This window comes from Callithrix jacchus, chromosome 12 (genome assembly GCF_049354715.1).
Source record: "Callithrix jacchus isolate 240 chromosome 12, calJac240_pri, whole genome shotgun sequence".
NCBI classification, from domain to species: domain Eukaryota; kingdom Metazoa; phylum Chordata; class Mammalia; order Primates; family Cebidae; genus Callithrix; species Callithrix jacchus.
The window spans coordinates 30,055,114-30,072,629 of NC_133513.1; the positions used below are offsets into that span (position 1 = coordinate 30,055,114).

General features: G+C 51.1%; 1 protein-coding gene across 3 annotated transcripts in view; it reads left to right on the forward strand.

Annotated features, from left to right (window-relative positions):
* The window catches only part of ITGAL (integrin subunit alpha L), a 53,655-nt gene extending 40,541 nt beyond the window's left edge, over positions 1-13,114 (forward strand). For all 3 annotated transcript variants that reach the window (XM_035267407.3, XM_054242764.2, XM_054242765.2), the window contains 7 exons: positions 11-86; positions 4,760-4,873; positions 5,434-5,490; positions 5,579-5,677; positions 6,436-6,531; positions 7,665-7,775; positions 11,138-13,114. In XM_035267407.3, coding sequence (XP_035123298.1) covers positions 11-86; positions 4,760-4,873; positions 5,434-5,490; positions 5,579-5,677; positions 6,436-6,531; positions 7,665-7,775; positions 11,138-11,311 — 727 coding nt within the window. In that variant the 3' untranslated portion in view covers positions 11,312-13,114. The remainder of the gene's footprint in view (positions 1-10; positions 87-4,759; positions 4,874-5,433; positions 5,491-5,578; positions 5,678-6,435; positions 6,532-7,664; positions 7,776-11,137) is intronic.
* Positions 13,115-17,516: the final 4,402 nt, after the last annotated feature.

Sequence of the window (17,516 nt, forward strand, 5' to 3'; positions counted from 1 at the left end):
CTCTCCACAGCCAGGAAAACTCCACACTCTATGTCAGTTTCACCCCCAAAGGTTCCAAGATCCACCAAGTCAAGCACATCTACCAGGTATGAACCCCAACGTGGAGGTCCTTATAGGTCACACATTCATTCCTTATCCTGGGGACTGAGGGTGCAGGTACCAAGTAGACACAGTCCTCATCATAGCCGTCCACCTGTTCAATAACTCTTTCTCCAGAGCTTCACGGCCTCCAGGCTTCCAGCAGCCACATATGCTAACTCCTTTCGGCCACTGGATAAATTATTTTGAGAGTCACAGGACTTGAGAGCAAAGAGGTCTCTGAGAGAGAACCTACTTTTTCTTTTTTTTTTTTTGTAGATGGAGTTTCTCTCTTGTTACCCAGGCTGGAGTGCAATGGTGCGATCTTGGCTCACTGCAACCTCCGCCTCCTGGGTTCAGGCAATTCTCCTGCCTCAGCCTCCTGAGTAGCTGGGATTACAGGCACGCGCCACCATGCCCAGCTAATTTTTTGTATTTTTAGTAGAGACGGGGTTTCACTATGTTGACCAGTATGGTCTCGATCTCTTGACCTCGTGATCCGCCCGCCTCGGCCTCCCAAAGTGCTGGGATTACAGGCTTGAGCCACCACGCCCAGCCAAGAACCTACTACTTTTTCATTCAGACACTGAATGAGCTACTGTTCTTTGTTCTGTTACGCAGGCTTGAGTGCAGTGGCGTGATCTCAGCTCACTGTAACCTCTGCCTCCCAAGTTCAAGCAATTTTCCTGCCTCGGCCTCCCAAGTAGCTGAGATTACAGGCATCTGCCACCACGCCCAGCTAATTTTTATATTTTTAGTAGAGGCAGAGTTTCACTATGTTGGCCAGGCTGGTCTCAAACTCCTGACTTCAAGTGATCCACCCACCTTGGCCTCCCAAAGTGCTGGGACTACAGGTATGAGCCACTAAACTAAATTAGGTATTTATCTAGGTGCTGGCACCCTGCCCAGCCTTCAAACCAAGGTTTTGTGCCTGATGCTTTATTTTTATTTTTACCATCTTTTTCTTTTTTTGAGACAGGGTCTCATTTTGTTACTCAGGCTGGAATACAGTGGCATGAACATGGCTCACTGCAGCCTCAACCCCCTGGGCTCAAGCAATCCTGCCACCTCAGCCCCCCACGGAGCTGGGACTACAGGCATGCATCACCATGCCCTGCTAATTTTTGTACTTTTTTGTATTCACAGGGTTTTGCCACATTGCCCGGGCTGGCCTGGCACTTTATACATGCAATGCCCTATAATTCTCACACCCAACTGTGTGTGAGATCCTATAAGATAGGTACTGTTATTATTATTTTTTTTTTTGGATGTGGACTTTCACTCTTGTTGCCTAGGATGGAGCACAGTGACACTGAAAACTCCACCTCCTGAGTTCAAGCGATTCTCCTGCCTCAGCCTGCTGAGTAGCTGGGATTACAGGCGCCTGCCACCACACCTGGCTAATTTTTGTATTTTTAGTAGAGATAGGATTTCACCATGTTAGCCAGGCTAGTCTCGAACTCCTGACCTCAGGTGATCCACCTGTTTCCACCTCCCAAAGTGCTGGGAATACAGGCGTGAGCCACCAATCCTGACCTCGTACTGTTATTCTTATGGACGGAGAAACCTGCAGCACAGACAGGCCACACAGCTCACGGTGGAAGAAGTCAGCCTCCTGCGTGAACTTGAATATCGAAGTCCATGATTTTAATCTCTGAGTTAATGATCTGCCATTGCTCATGAAATGTGCTGTCACTGTGATCTTTAATACAGGGGATGGGGGACTTAGAGGAGGAAGGCTGCCCCTTGAGGCTGAGGCTTCCCTACGGGGAACCTCTGAGGGAGGAGCAGGCACTGACCAAGCCAAGAGCATTTTCAGCAGTGGCCCATGCATGTCATCTCAGCACTTCAGGAGGCTGAGGAGGGAGGATGACTTGAGGCCAGGAGTTGAAGACCAGCCTAGGCAACATACCAAGACCTGGTATCTACAAACAAATAAAAAATACGAAACCTTAGCTGGGTATGGTGACCTGCACCTGTAGTCCCCTTTACTCAGAAGGCTGACGTGGGAGGATCACTTGAGCCCAGGAGTTCCAGGCTATAGTGAGCTGTGATGGCACCACTGCCTCCAACCTGGGTGACAGCAAGACTGTCTCTGTTTTTAAAAAACAAAACTGTTACAACTATCATCCCAGCACTTTGGGAGGTTGAGGCAGGAGAATCACTTGAGCTCAGGAGTTCAAGACCAGACTGGATAACATAGTGAGACCCTCTTTCTAAAAAAAAAAAAAAAAAATTTAAAAATTAGCTGGGCACAGTGGTAGTCACTTGCAGTCCCAGCTACTCAGAAGGCTGAGGTGGAAGGATGGCTGAAGCCCAGGAGTTTGAGGCTGCAGTGAGCTGTGATCTGCCACTGTACTCCAGCATGGGTGACAAAGAGAAAGACCCTGTCTCAAAAAAAAAAAAAAAAAAAAAGCATTTTCCTGTAGTCTAGTATAGCATAGTGCATTGTAGTATGTAGGGGTGTAGCGTAGCTTAGCATGGTAGGTCAGAGTATAACTAGGAGTACAGTTGCTCCTCTTGAAGCTTTGGTCTAATTATATTCTTTTTTCTTTCTTTAGTTTTTTTTTTTTTTTTTGAGATGGAGTCTGGCTCTGTCACCCAGGCTGGAGTGCAGTAGCGTGCTCTCGGCTCACTGCAACCTCTCCCTCCTGGGTTTGAGAAATTCTCCTGCCTCAGCCTCCCAAGTAGCTGGGATTACAGGCACCCACCACCACGCCTGACTAATTTTTGTATTTTTAGTAGAGACAGGGTTCACCATGTTGGCCAGGCTGGTCTTGAACTCCTGACCTCAACTGATCCACCCACCTTGGCTGCCCAAAGTGCTGGGATTACAAGCGTGAGCCACTGCACCCAGCCTGGTCTCAACACATTGTAAACCAAATTTGCTGTCTTCTCCTAAGCCAGCATCTCCTCTGGCTTGTGTGGAATCTTTTGAAAGGCACCATCTCTTCCTCAGGCAAAACTTACGAGTCTGCATTAATTTCTCCTTCCTTCTGCCTTGTCCCACTGCCTCCCAGAGTCTGGTTCTCTGCATCCCTTTTCTGCTACTGCCCAGACCCAGTTCCTCGTCTTCTTGCAACTGGAGTATTGAGACACATTCCCAACATGGGCCATGACCCGCCTCTCCCAGCCTCTTTCCAGCCCATGCCTGCAGGGGATAGATCTCCCTGGAGCCACTCTCTTCCTCTGCCACCTTCTGTGACTTCCCACTGCCTCCTTGATACTGCCCCAACTCCTCATTCTCAAGCCTTCCGGGCCCCATAGTCTGATCCTGGGCTTCCTTTCCAGCCTTAGCTCCTGTTCTCCTTCTAGCCACATCCCTCTCACCTGGTGCTGTCCTGGCTCCCTGCATGTATCTTCCTGGATGCCCTCTCCCATCTTCATCTGTTAACATCCTATCCATCTGGCTAGGCAGGGTGACTCACACCTGTAATCCCAGCACTTTGGGAGGCCCAGGCAGGCGGATCACCTGAGTTCAGGAGCTCAAAACTAGCCTGGCCAACATGGTGAAACCCCAACTCTACTAAGAATACAAAAATTAGCTAGGTGTGGTGGTGCATGCCTGTAATCCCAGCTACTGGGGAGGCTGAGGCAGGAGAATTGCTTGAACCTGGGAGGCGGAGGTTGCAGTGAGCTGCAATCCCGCCACTGCACTCCAGCCTGGGTGACAGTGACACTCTGTCTCAAAAAAACAAACAAAAAAATCCTGTCCATCTTTCACAGTCAAATTCAAATACTGCCCCTGGTATTTGGCCTTTTTAATTTAACTGGTATTTCATATGTCCATGAATGTTTGTTGAATGAATAAATGATAGAATCCTTCTAATTTGATACACATTTATCTGCTTCCTGAGACATTGTTAGTGCCACTCCTGTGTCACTTTCTTATACATATCTGGATCTCCCAGCCTTAGCACAGATAGCCCTTTTTCTAATAAAAGGTGCTCAGAAAAAAAAAAAAATTTATACGAAGTCTCGCCCCAGCTGCAGGGTAGTGGTGTGATCTCGGCTCACTGTAACCTTCTCCTCCTGCCTCAGTGATTCTCCCACCTCAGCCTCCAGAGTAGCCAGGATTATAGGCATACAACACCACACCCGGCTAATTTTTGTATTTTTCTTAGAGTCAGGATGTCACCATGTTGGCCAGGCTGGTCTCGAACTCCTGACCTCAAGTTCTCCTCCCACCTAGGCCTCCCAAAGTGCTGCAATTACAGGTGTGAGCCACCACACTAGGCACGGCATCAGGCAGTGGGAGATTGGAGGTTGAGTAAGAATGGTTCCTGTCCTCAGGGAGCTCCTGGTCTAGGGGAGATGCAGACACCCAAGCGGATCCCTCACCATCCTGCTGGGGACGTAGAGTGCACTGTGGGAGCCCAGGAGGGGGAGTTGCCCTGTCCTTGGAAAGTCAGCAAAGCCTTTGGATATAATATTGAGCAGGATCTTACAGGGTGTGCGAGGGCGTGTGGGGTGGAGAAAGCTGGAAAAGCATGGAAGCCACACTGCAAGGCCCTGAGGACGGAAGCTGGCCGCACCCGGTCACTGCACACTGCCTAACTAACAAGGGTCCTGGGGACTCAGCCGATGAGGACTGGAAGAGGCGTGCAAGGGCACATGGGGTCTGGGTGGCAACTGAGGTGGCTGGCATTTAGGGCTCTGCATCCTTTATCCTCTGTGCCAGGTGAGGATCCAGCCTTCCATCCATGACCACAACCTTCCCACCCTGGAGGCCGTGATTGGGGTGCCACAGCCTCCCAGCGAGGGGCCCATCACACACCAGTGGAGCGTGCAGATGGTGAGTGCTGCCTAGAAAGGGAGGGGCTGCCCTCCCCAGGTCTAGGGGGCGTGAGTACATGCCAGGGGACAGAGGGAGAGCTTGGCCAGAGGTGGTGGCTCACATCTCCCAAATCCCAGCACTTTGGGAGGCCAAAGTGGGAGAACTGATTGACGCCAGGATTTTGAAACCAGCCTGGGCAGCATAACAATACCCCAGTCTCTATGAACAAATTTTAAAATTAGCCAAGCATGCATGGTGGCACATGCCTGTGATCCCAGCTACTAGGGAGACTGGGGTGGGAGGATCACTTGAGCCCAGGAGTTTGAGGCTGCAATGAGCTATGATCACGCCACTGCACTCCAGTCTCGGCAACAGAACATGACTCTGTCTCTAACAACAACAACAAAAAAATGAAGGTGGCAAGGCTGGGTGTGCGGGGAGTGAGGATGCATGAATCTGGGTCCTGCCAGGCTCAGAGATGTCTGAACTCACCCAGGGCCAGGGCAGGAGAAAGCTGGGATGCCAGGTCTTAGCTGGGCTCGGGAGCTGCTAACTGAAGACCTACCTCTCATTCCTAGGAACCTCCTGCGCCCTGCCACTATGAGGAGCTGGAGAGGCTGCCCCATGCAACTGAGGTATGGGCATGGGAGCTGAGAGACTGTGGGGCCGGGCAGCACTCGGGTTGGAATGAGGCTGCCCTGACCCCGCTTTCCTCCTCTTCAGCCTTGTCTCCCTGGAGCCCTGTTCCGCTGCCCTGTTGCCTTCAAGCAGGAGATCCTCGTCCAAGTGATTGGGACCCTGGAGCTGGTGGGAGAGATCGAGGTAGCCCCTGCTCCTAACAGACACAGAGCAGCCGTGGAGGCCCCAGTGCCTAGGGCCGTCGGGGGTGGGCTCCCACCAGACAGTCTGCCTCCATTTTTCTTTTCCATCTTGATGAAAAATCTCCCATTTACACAGTCACAGGTGAAAGAGAACTATGATTTGTATGAAATTTGCAATGCTATTTCCATGGGCCTATTGATAGTTCCTATGTGTTTTTTATAGAAAAGCTTTCCTTCCAACAACAGGAGTGACATATTAGAGTGCCACAGTAGAAGCTGGGGCAGGCCTCATGCCTGTAATCCCAGCACTTCAGGAGGCCGAGGTGTGTGGATTACTTGAGGTCAGGAGTTCGAGACCAGCCTGGCCAGCATGGTGAAACCCCATCTCTACTAAAAATACAAAAGTTTAGCTGGACGTGGTGGTGGGCAGCTGTAATCCCAGCTACCTTGGAGGCTGGGGCATAATAATCTCTTGAATTCAAGAGGCAGAGGTTGCCGTGAGCCAAGATCACACCATTGCACTCCAGCCTGGGTGACAGAGCCAGACGCCATCTCAAAAAAAGAAAAGAATGCCTGGGTTTATAAAGGGTTAAAATTAAAAGAAAAAAGAAAAGAATGCCACAACAGAGTTGAGTAGAGCTGGGTGCACCCCCCGGGGACCCCTTCTCTGCTCCTCCCCATTGTGTTGTGGTGGGGGCAGAAGCCAGCAGGTTCTGTCCTCGTTCTTCTGGGTTCTGATGCCTTTCCCGACTCCCACAGGTCTCCTCGACGTTCAGCCTCTGCAGCTCCCTCTCCATCTCCTTCAACCTCAGCAGGCACTTCCACCTGTATGGCAGCAACGCCTCCCTGGCCCAGGTATCTCCACCTCCTCGGAAGCCCCAGGAACAGGCAACAGAGGGAGCCCAGGAGCCCCGGGGCAGATCCAGATGTGGGAGAGCCTCCTGGGCTCTGTTCGAGTCAGAACTTGCCCGCTGCCAGAGCCATCAGCCTGGGGGAAGCTTCCTCTTCCCTTGATGGGCACGCGACCCCAAAGTTGCCTGTCTGAGATATGGTAGACTTACATGTGGAGTAAAGATCAATTGAGGCCGGGCATGGTGGCTCATGCCTATAATCCCAGCACTTTGGGAGGCTAAGGCAGGCAGATCATGTGAAGTCAGGAGTTCAAGACCAGCTTGGCCAACATGGTGAAACCCCATCTCTACAAAAATACAAAAATTAGCTGGGCATGATGACGGGTGCCTCTAATCCCAGCTACTCGGGAGGCTGAGGCAAGAGAATCACTGGAACCTAGGAGGCAGAGGCTGCAGTGAGCCGAGATCCGGCCATTGCACTCCAGCCTGGGTGACAGAGTGAGATTCCATCTAAGAAAAAAAAAAAAATCAGAGGCAGACATGGTGGTTCACACCCGTACTCATAGCACCTCAGAAGGCTGAGATGGGAGGACTGTTTGAGCCTAGGAGTTCGAGACTGCAGTGAGCTATGATTATCCCACTGTACTCCAGCCTGGGCAAAAGGGCGAGACCCTATCTCAAAAAAAAAAGAATTGATCTGAAGGCAACTTAGCAAAGAAACTACCAAGTCAAGGGTCAGACGGTGTAGAGAGGGCACTCTAAGCAGAGGCAGCAGCAAGTGCAGAGGCCTCCGTGGTGAGCGTGGGCAGGGCAGCCTGAAGGTCAATACGGCTGGCAGGCAGAGGGGAGGAGGGAAGACGCATCTAACAGGTAAGCAGAAGCCGGATTCTGGACAGCTTTGAATGCTGAGCCACATGCGATTCCAGGGAAGCCACTGAAGGGCTGCCTAAGGTGTGTGTTGGCCAAGTCACAGCAGTGACTGAAACAGGTGACACTTTGAGGGGAGAGGGTCTGCAGCTGGGGACTCCAGGTGGGTGATGCAGTCCGATATGAGGGGACAGGGAATGGGACCAGGTTCACCGGGACTTCGAGGGGTGGGAAGGGCATCTTCCAGCATTTCCCTCCCCCTGCCCCCAGGTCATCATGAAGGTTGAGGTCGTGTACGAGAAGCAGATGCTCTATCTCTACGTGCTGAGTGGCATCGGGGGGCTGCTGCTGCTGCTGCTGATTTTCATAGTGCTGTACAAGGTGGGCACCTCCGGGGTCACAGGCATTGCTGAGACAGCCAGGTGGGGAAAGGGGACCTGGTGGGAGCCAGGGAGGAGAATACCAAGCCAAGGAGCATTAGAGCCAGGGAGGCCTCAGCCTACTCCCTCCTTCGACAGAGGAAGCTACTGAGGTCCAAAGAACAAGTGAGGGCCAGGTGCCATGGCTCATACCTGTAGTCCCAGCACTTTGGAGACCGAGGCAGGCAGATCACTGAGCCTAGGAGTTCAAGACCAGCCTGGGCAACATGGCAAGCATCTGCCTCTATAACAAATTTTTTAAATTAGCGGAATGTGATGCTACTTACCTGTAATCCCAGCTACTTGGGAGGCTGAGGTGGGAGGATCCCTTGAGCTCTGCAGGTCCAGGCTGCAGTGAGCCACGATGTTGCCACTGTGCTCCAACCTGGGTGACAGAGCAAGACCCCATCTCACACACACAAAAAAAGCAAGAAAGACTTTTCTACCATCATTTAGACCATCCCTGGCAGAGCCAGGACAAGTCGTCCTGGGAGAGGAAAAGGAAGTACCCCGCATATGGAGGTCCTCCTGGCTGCTGGGCACTGTCCCAGGCACTGGGACACAGAGATGCATGCCACAAACATGCTCCCTGCCATTGTGGTGCTCACAGTCTAAGGGGGGACACAGGCAGCAGCAAGCAGAATGAGGCCTGCAAAGGGCCAGTGTGCCCTGGGACCTAGAGCCCAGATGCCTGACTTAGGCTGGGGGTGCCCAGCAGGCCTCCCAGGAGAGGTGGCATTTGAGGTGGGATTTGAAGTCTGAGTAGAAGTTACAGATGAAGGCCGGGTACCGTGGCTCACACACGTAATCCCAGCACTTTGGGAGGCTGAGGCAGGTGGATCACTTGAGTTCAGCAGCTCAAGATCACCCTGGCCAACATGGTGAAACCCCATCTCTACTAAAAATACAAAAATTAGCTGGGGGTAATGGTGCACGCCTGTAGGCCCAGCTACTCAGGAGGCTGAGGCAGGAGAACTGCTTGAACCCGGGCGGCGGAGGTTGCAGTGAGCCGAGATCACACACTGCACTCCAGCCTGGCACCTGGCGACGGAGCAAGACTGTCTCAAAAAAAAAAATACAAAAATTAGCTGGGAATGCTGGCAGGCACCTAGAATCCCAGCTACTTGGGAAGCCGAGGCAGGAGAATTGCTTGAACCCTAGAGACAGAGGTTGCTGTGAGCTGAGATCGTGCCACTGCACTTCAGTCCAGGCAATAGAGTGAGACTCCATCTCAAATAAAAAAAAGCAAAAAAAAATTACAGATGAAGAGTATTGGAGGGCAGATACCCATCTAGAAAAACTCAAATGTAACAGAAAGGATAGCATAGCAAAGCAAAGTTTCTCTCTCTTGCACTCCCAGGGGGTTGTCATTAACAATGTTTTGTTTCTGTTCCTCCACGTGCTAATCTTATTGTTAACATTCATGTGTAAATGTGGGCATGAGGTGGCTCACATCTATAGTCGCAGCACTTTGGGAGGCCAAGGTGGTAGGATGGCTTGAGGCCAGGAGTTCAAGACTAGCTTGGGCAACATAAGAAGAACCATCTCTACAAAAATAAATGCATTACCTGGGCATGGTGATGCATGCCTGTAGTTCACGATACTTAGAAGAAAGAAGTGGGGAGGATCAAGTGAGCCCAGGAGTTCAAGGCTGCAGTGAGCTATGATTGCACCACTGCACTTCAGCTGGAACAACAGAGATAGACCTCATCTTTAAAAGTAAATTTAAGTCGGGCATGGTGGCACATGCCTGTAGTCCCAGCTACTCGGGAGGCTGAAGTGGGTGGATCACTTGAGCCCAGGAGTTCTGGGCTGCAGTGCGCTATGCTGATTGGGTGTCCACACTAAGTTCAGCATCAACATGGTGACCTGGGAGCAAGGGACCACCAGGTTGCCTAAGGAGGGGTGAATCAGCTCAGGTCGGAAACAGAGCAGGTCAAAACTACCATGCTGATCAGTAGTGGGATCGCACCTGTGAATAGCCACTGCACTCCAGCCTGGGCAACGTAGTGAGACCCTGTCTCTTAAAAATAAATAAATAAATTTAAAACATATATTAATATGTCACCAAACCAGGTATAGTGGTAATGCTGTAATCCCTGCTACTCAGGAGGCTGAGGTAGGAGGATGCTTGAGCCTTTAAGTTTAAGACCAGCCTGGGTAACATAGTGAGACCCTATCTTAAAAAATAATAATAAGGCCGAGCATGGTGGCTCACGCCTGTAATCCCAGCACTTTGAGAGGCCAAGGCAGGTAGATCACAAGGTCGAGAGTTCAAGACCAGCCTGGCCATATGGTGAAACCCCATCTCTACTAAAAATATAAAAATTAGCTGGACGTGGTGGCAAATGTCTATAAGTCCCAGCTGCTTGGGAGTCTGAGGCAGGAGAATCGCTTGAACCCAGGAGGCAGAGGTTGCAGTGAGCCAAGATGACGCCACTGCACTCCAGCCTGGGCCACAGAGCAAGACTCTGTCTCAAAATAATAATAACAATAATAAAAAATGAAAATATATAGAGAGACAAGAACTGGCCGGGCACGGTGGCTCATGCCTATAATCCCAGCACTTTGGGAGGCTGAGGTGGGTGGATCACAAGGTCAAGAGATCGAGACCATTCTGGTCAACATGGTGAAACCCCGTCTCTACTAAAAATACAAAAATTAGCTGGGCATGGTGGTGCGCGCCTGTAGTCCCAGCTACTCAGGAGGCTGAGGCAGGAGAACTGCTTGAACCCAGGAGGCGGAGGTTGCAGTGAGCCGAGATAGCGCCATTGCACTCCAGCCTGGGTAACAAGAGCGAAACTCCGTCTCAAAAAAAAAAAAAAGACAAGAACCAAGCGTAGTAGTAGATGCTCCCCTACCCCATCCCCGGAGCAAACACCATGTGCCTGCAGAACTCTTGACTGATTAACATAAAAAGTATTCTCGACTGGGCTCAGGGACCCACGCCTGTAATCCCAGCACTTTGGGAGGGGAAGGCAGGCAGATCACTTGAGGTCAGGAGTTCAAGACAAGTCTGGCCAACATGGTGAAACCCTGTCTGTACTAAAAATACCAAAATTAGCTGAGTGTGGTAGCAGACACCTGTAGTCCCAGCTACTTGGGAGGCTGAGGCAGGAGAATTGCTTGAGCCTGGGAGGCAGAGGTTGCAGTGACCCGAGATCATGCCACTGCACTCCAGCCTGGGTGACAAAGCGAGACTCTGTCTCATAAAAAGAACACACACACACACACACACACACACACACACAGTGTTCTTACATTTTCCTGGGGCTAAAATGCTGAGTGAACTCCTTGCTCACTCAAATTTTGCCTTCATAACAGGTTGGCTTCTTCAAACGGAACCTGAAGGAGATGATGGAGGCTGACGGAGGTGTCCTGAATAGAATCCCTCCGGAAGACTCCAGGCAGCTGGCATCTGAGGAAGAGGCCAGGGATCCAGGCTGCCTGAAGAACCTCCACGAAGAGGACACAGAGAGTGGCAGTGGCAAGGACTGAGTCCAGGCCTGGGATGCGCAGAGGGTCCAAGACTGGACTCAGGACGCCCAGGGCCACTCTGCCTCTGCCTACATTCTGCTGTGTGCCCTCGGGGGAGTCACTGCCCCTCACTGGGCCTCAGTTTCCCTATCTTGAACATGGCGCTCATGCCTGCTTGCCTCCTTTGCAGGCTCATAGGGTGGACCTGCTGAGGGACTGGCCAGGAGGGCTGCAGAAGTGAGGACGTCATGACCAGATGGTCCTGGCTTCCACCAGCCTCTCTTGGTTTCTCTCCCTGTAAGAGAATGTCTGGTCTAAATGTGGAGAAACTGTAGTCTCAGGACCTAGGGACGTTTCTGACCCTCACACCTGCCCTGGGAGGTCCACAGATGCCTCCACCCCGAGAAACTGTCCTTGCATGCTCCCCTGCACTGGAGTCCAGTCTCTTCTGCTGGCAGAGAGCAAATATGACCCATGTCATTACATGACTGTGGCACATGCCTTGCTCTTGGCCAAAGACCAAATTCCTTGACATGTCTTCCAGCACCTTGCAAAATGAGAACCCTGCGGCCTTCCCCAGCCTCTTCTAGAGCTGTGCCGCCTCTCTGTCGAAGCTCCAGTGATACCAGCCTTTCTCCCAGGCCAGGTTCCTTCCTGTCTACCTGCGTTCACCCTGACAGCTCCCTCTGCCCGAAACTTCCACCCTGCCACCCTCCTTCTTTGGCCGGCAGATCCCAGCTTACACCTCAGACTCGGTTGGGTCCCCATGTCTTTCCACTTCCACCAGCCTGCACTTAACCCCTCAAAGCACATGTCCTGTTTTTTCCCTGTTTAATGATGTACCTACTTAGCAGCTATCTCTCAGTGAACTCTGTGAGGGCAGAGGCCATACTCATCTTGTTCACCTTGGGACGCCTGCTGATGTCAGGGCATGGGACATCTAGTAGGTGCTTGACACAATTTCACTGAATTAATGATGGAGCCTGTGGGAAGATATAGAAAAAGGGGATGGGCTGGGCGCGGTGGCTCACACCTGTGATCCCAGCACCTTGGGAGGCCAAGGCAGGTGAATCACCTGAGGTCAGGAGTAAGTTTAAGACCAGCCTGGCCAACATGGCGAAACCCCATCTCTACTAAAAATACAAAAATAAGCTGGGTGCAGTGGCTCATGCCTGTAATCCCAGTACTTTGGGAGGCCAAGGCGGGAAGATCACAAGATCACAAGATCACGTGTTCAAGACCAGTCTGGCCAACATGGTGAAACCCCATCTCTACTAAAAGTACAAAAATTAGGTGTGGTGGCGCTCACCTGTAGTCCCAGCTACTCAGGAGGCTGAGGCACAAGAGTCGCTGGAACCCAGGAGGTGGAGGTAGCAGTGAGCCGAGATTGCATCACTGCACTCTATCCTGGGTGACAGAGTGAGAATCGGTCTAAAAATAAAAGCCGGGCATGGTGGTATGCACCTGTAGTCCCAGCTACTTAGAAGGCTGAGGTGGGAGAATCGCTTGAACCTGGGAGGCAGTGGTTGCAGTAAGCCAATATTGCACCATTGCACTCCAGCCTGGGTGACAGAACGAGACTTCGTATCAAGAATATAAAAAAAGGTGGAGATGGGCCCATGGCCTCCCTATCCTTGGAGGCTCTGTCTTCCCAGGATCTGCCCCTGCGCTGGCTCCACGCCCTCTCCCAGGACCCATCACACCTGTGCAGTGACCTCCACAGAAAGACTGAGCTCAAGGTGGGGACCATGTTTGCTCACTTGGAGCCCCAGTGCCAAGCACAGTGCCTACATGTATTTATCCAATAAATAAATTCTGCCCAAATTTGTGATGTTTTTGTGCTGGTGCAATATTGCAGCCCTGCTCAATTAAGTGACCGTTTCTGGCTGGGCCCTGTGGCTTACACCAGTATTCCCAGCACTTTGGGAAACAGGCCACCAGTTTGAGACCAACCTGGGCAACATAGCAAAACTCTGTCTCTACAAAAAATTAAAATATAAAACTTAGTCAAGGCTGATTGAACATATCGGTAGTCCCAGCTACTCAGGAGGCTGAGACAAAAGGATGATGTGAGCCCAAGCGGTCAAGGCTGCAGTGAGCTATGGTCACATCACTTCACTCCAGCCTGGGCCACAAAGCAAGACACTGCCTCCAAATTTTAAAAAAAACCCAGGCACGGTGGCTCGCGCCTGTGTAATCTCAGCATTTTGGGAGGCCTAGGTGGGTGGATCACCTGAGGTCAGGAGTTCGAGACCAGCCTGGACAACATGGTGAAACCCCATCTCTACTAAAAATATTTTAACAATTAGCTGGGTGTGGTGATCGGCAGCTGTAGTCCCAGCTATTCGAGAGGCTGAGGCAGGAGAATCGCTTGAACCGAGGAGGTGGAGGTTGCTCTTGTCACCCACGCTGGAGCCAAGATCGTGCCATTGCTCTCCAGCGTGGGTGACAAGAGCAAGACTGTCTTAAAAAAAGAAAAAAAAAAGACGAAAGAACATTTTTTTCCTCAACTTTTTCACTAAGTGGGACCAAAATAGCTCTTCTTCCTTTCACCTCCCTACCTTTTTTTTCTTTTTTTGGCAATGATGACCCTCAGATACTGACTTGTGCCTGACATTGTGGAATAATTCAAAAGAGAAGGAAGTAGGCCGGGCATGGTGGCTCATGCCCGTAGCACTTTGGGAGACCGAGGTGGGTGGATCACCTGAGGTCAGGAGATCGAGACCAGCCTGGTCAACATGATGAAATCCCATCTCTACTAAAAATACAAAAATTTGCCTGGCATGATGGCAGGCACTTGTAATCCCAGCTACTCAGGAGGCTGAGGCAGGAGAATCACTTGAACCTGCGGCAGGGTGGGGGGTGAGGGGGAGGAGCAGAGGTTGCAGTGAGCTGAGATTGTACCAGTGCAATCCAGACTGGGTGACAGAGTGAGACACAATCTCAAAAAATAAATAAAATAAAAATTTTATTCCAATGCAAGAAAAGAAAGAAAAAAAGTTTTTAAGTACATAAAAGTATCAGACACATAAGTCAGCCTCTAGTCACTCACCCAGTGTTTCTTGAGTGCTTTATATCAGGCCCCGTTCTGGGTTCATTTGAGGTCAGGAGTTCAAGACCAGCCTGACCAACATGGTGAAACCCTGTCTCTACTAAACATACGAAAACTAGCTGGTCGTGGTGGCATGTGCCTGTAATCCCAGATACCCAGGAGACTGAGGCAGGAGAATGGCTTGAACCCAAGAGATGGAGGTTGCAGTGAGCCAAGATATCACCACTGCACTCCAGCCTGGGTGACAAAGCAAGACCCTGTCTCTCTTTATATATATGATTCCCAAAAACCTTTTGTTTACATGGATTACAGCTGTCCATATCTATCAAAATATACATTAAAATGGATGCAAATGCAAAACCAGAACACCCAAGGCAGGCAATGTCGCTCATGCCTGAACCTTCCACCCTGTAATCTCAGCACTTTGGGAGGCTGTGATTGCTTGAACCCAGCTTGAACAATGTAGTGGGACCATCTTTTTTTCTTTTTTTTTTTTTGAGACGAAGTCTTGCTCTGTTGCCCAGGCTGGAGTACAGTGGCACGGTCTCAGCTCACTGCAACCTCTGCCTCCCGGGTTCAAGAGATTCTCCTGCCTCAGCCTCCTGGGTAGCTGGGACTACAGGCACGCACCACCACACCTGGCCAATTTTTGTATTTTTAGTAGAGACAGGGTTTCACAATGTTGGCCAGGATGGTCTCAATCTCCCTACCTCGTGAACCACCTGCCTTGACCTCCCTAAATTCTGGGATTACAGGCATGAGCCACCGTGCCCAGCCATGGGACCTTGTCTCTAAAAAATAAAACAAGACAAATAACCCAGCTGTATATGCTTCAGACCTGTTATAAGCATTGAGCATTGAGTGGGCAGCACCTGTAAACTGCTGCGCGCTGTCATAGCACTAAGCACTTGATAGCGGCAGTGGGGAGAAATGGTTTATGTGTGCAGGTGGTAGAGTGGAAAGCGTCACGACGGACTCAGGTCAAGAGACGATGGTGCAGGTGCAGCCCTCCCGCTAGCTTGCCATGTGAGCTTGGGGGAGACACATGCCCTCTTGGGGTTAGGTCCACAGCACCTGGGTAGAGATGGAGGTGCCTCTGGAGCTGTCATGGCAGATGGGGTGGGTCCAAGCAGTTAAGCCCCACCCTCATTTGCCCTGGTTTTGTATACATGGGTACAGACCACATTATCAATTAAGCACCCTAGGCACTGTGCCCAGGGCCTCCCATCTTCTGAGGGCCTACAAACATGTTTAGAAGCTGAAAAAAGTCAACTCCAAAATATGAAAATCAAACAGATTGAAAAGAAGCCAGGCGTGGTGGCTCACCCCTGTAATCCCAGCAATTTGGGAGGCCGAGGCAGGTGGATCACGAGGTCAAGAGATCGAGACCATCCTGGTCAACATGGTGAAACCCCGTCTCTACTAAAAATACAAAAAATTGCCTGGGCATGGTGGTCCGTGCCTGTAATCCCAGCTACTCAGGAGGCTGAGGCAGGAGAACTGCCTGAACCCAGGAGGCAGAGGTTGCGGTGAGCCGAGATCGTGCCATTGCACTCCAGCCTGGGTAACAAGAGCGAAACTCCATCTCAAAAAAAAAAAAAAAGAAAGAAAGAAAATTAGGCTGGGCGTGGTGGCTCATGCCTGTAATCCCAACACTTTGGGAGACCAAGGCAGGAAGATCGTCTGAGGTCAGGAGTTTTCAGACCAGCCTGGCCAACATGGCGAAACCCTGTCTCTACTTAAAATACAAAAATTAGCTGTATGTGGTGGCACACACCTGTAGTCGCAGCTACTCCGGACGCTGAGGCAGGAGAATCTCTTGAGCCCGGAAGGCAGAGGTTGCAGTGAGCTGAGATGGCACAACTGCACTCCAGCCTAGACAAGAGCTAAACTCCATCTAAAAACACACACACACACACACACACACACACACACACACACACACACACACACATATATATGTATGTATGTATAAAATAGCTGAGTGATTTCCCAGCAGCTGAGTGATTTCCCAAGGTGTGGCCAGTCCTCTTCATCTAAGGTCACAACTGGCCACACTCAGAACCCCCCAGACTCATTGATGGCACTAACTCTCCATCCATTCTGAGGGGTTAGGAAGGCTGAAGCTTGACTGGGAAAGGAAAGTAAGATAAAAAGGGTGGAAGGGGCAGGTGGGCCCACCAATAGGTACGGGGCCGTAAAAAGGTATAAGAGCCACTGCAAGCAGACTGGCATGGTGGGAGGGGCCAGAGCAGTTGTCCAATCCTCACGCCAGATCAAATATGCACCCTGCTGTGGGGGTGGAGTTGGAACTGCAGACACCTGCTGTGGCTCTGCACAGGGTGGTGGCTAGAGGTTCTGGCTGTGAGACAGGGAGGGTGGGTAGCTGGGTGCAGGGAGCCAGGGAAAGATGGAAAACAGGCTCTAGGCCAGGGTCTGTTTTTTGGTCTAAGGACAGACCCTCTGTTTAGAAAGCAGGATCTCCGCAAAGTTGAGGGCTTGGCTTCTGCATACCTCCCACATTGGGCCCACTCTGTGTTTGTCCAGCATTCAAAGCATGGGACACGAACTTGGGCAGATGCGAGTGAATTACGTCTTCTGAGCCACAAATTATAAAATTACAGTAAAACACTGACTATAAAAGCACTACCAGGCCAGGTGCAGTGACTTTCACCTGTAATCCTAGCACTTTAGGAGGCTGGAAGAGTGGGGGGGTGGGGATCACCTGAGGTCAGGAGTTCAAGACCAGCCTGACCAACATGGTGAAACTCCATCTTTACTAAACATACAAAATTAGCCAGGCATGGTGACGCACCCTTGTAATCCCAGCTATTCAAGAGGCTGAGGCAGGAGAATCACTTGAACCCAGGAGGCGGAAGTTGCAGTGAGCTGAGATCCCACCAATGCACTCCAGCCTGGGCAACAAGAGCAAAACTCTCTCAAAAAATTTAAAAAATAAAATAAAAGCACTTCCAGGTGGCCACCACACTCACAGTCCCAGCTTCTCTGGAGGCTGAGGCAGGGATATCACTTGAGCCCAGGAGTTCTGGGCTGCCATGAACCACGCCGGGTGTCTGCACCAAGTTCAGCAGCAATATGGTGACCTCCTGGGAGTGAGGGGCCACCAGGTTCCCTAAGGAGGAGTAAACCATCCTAGGTGGGAAACAGAGCAGG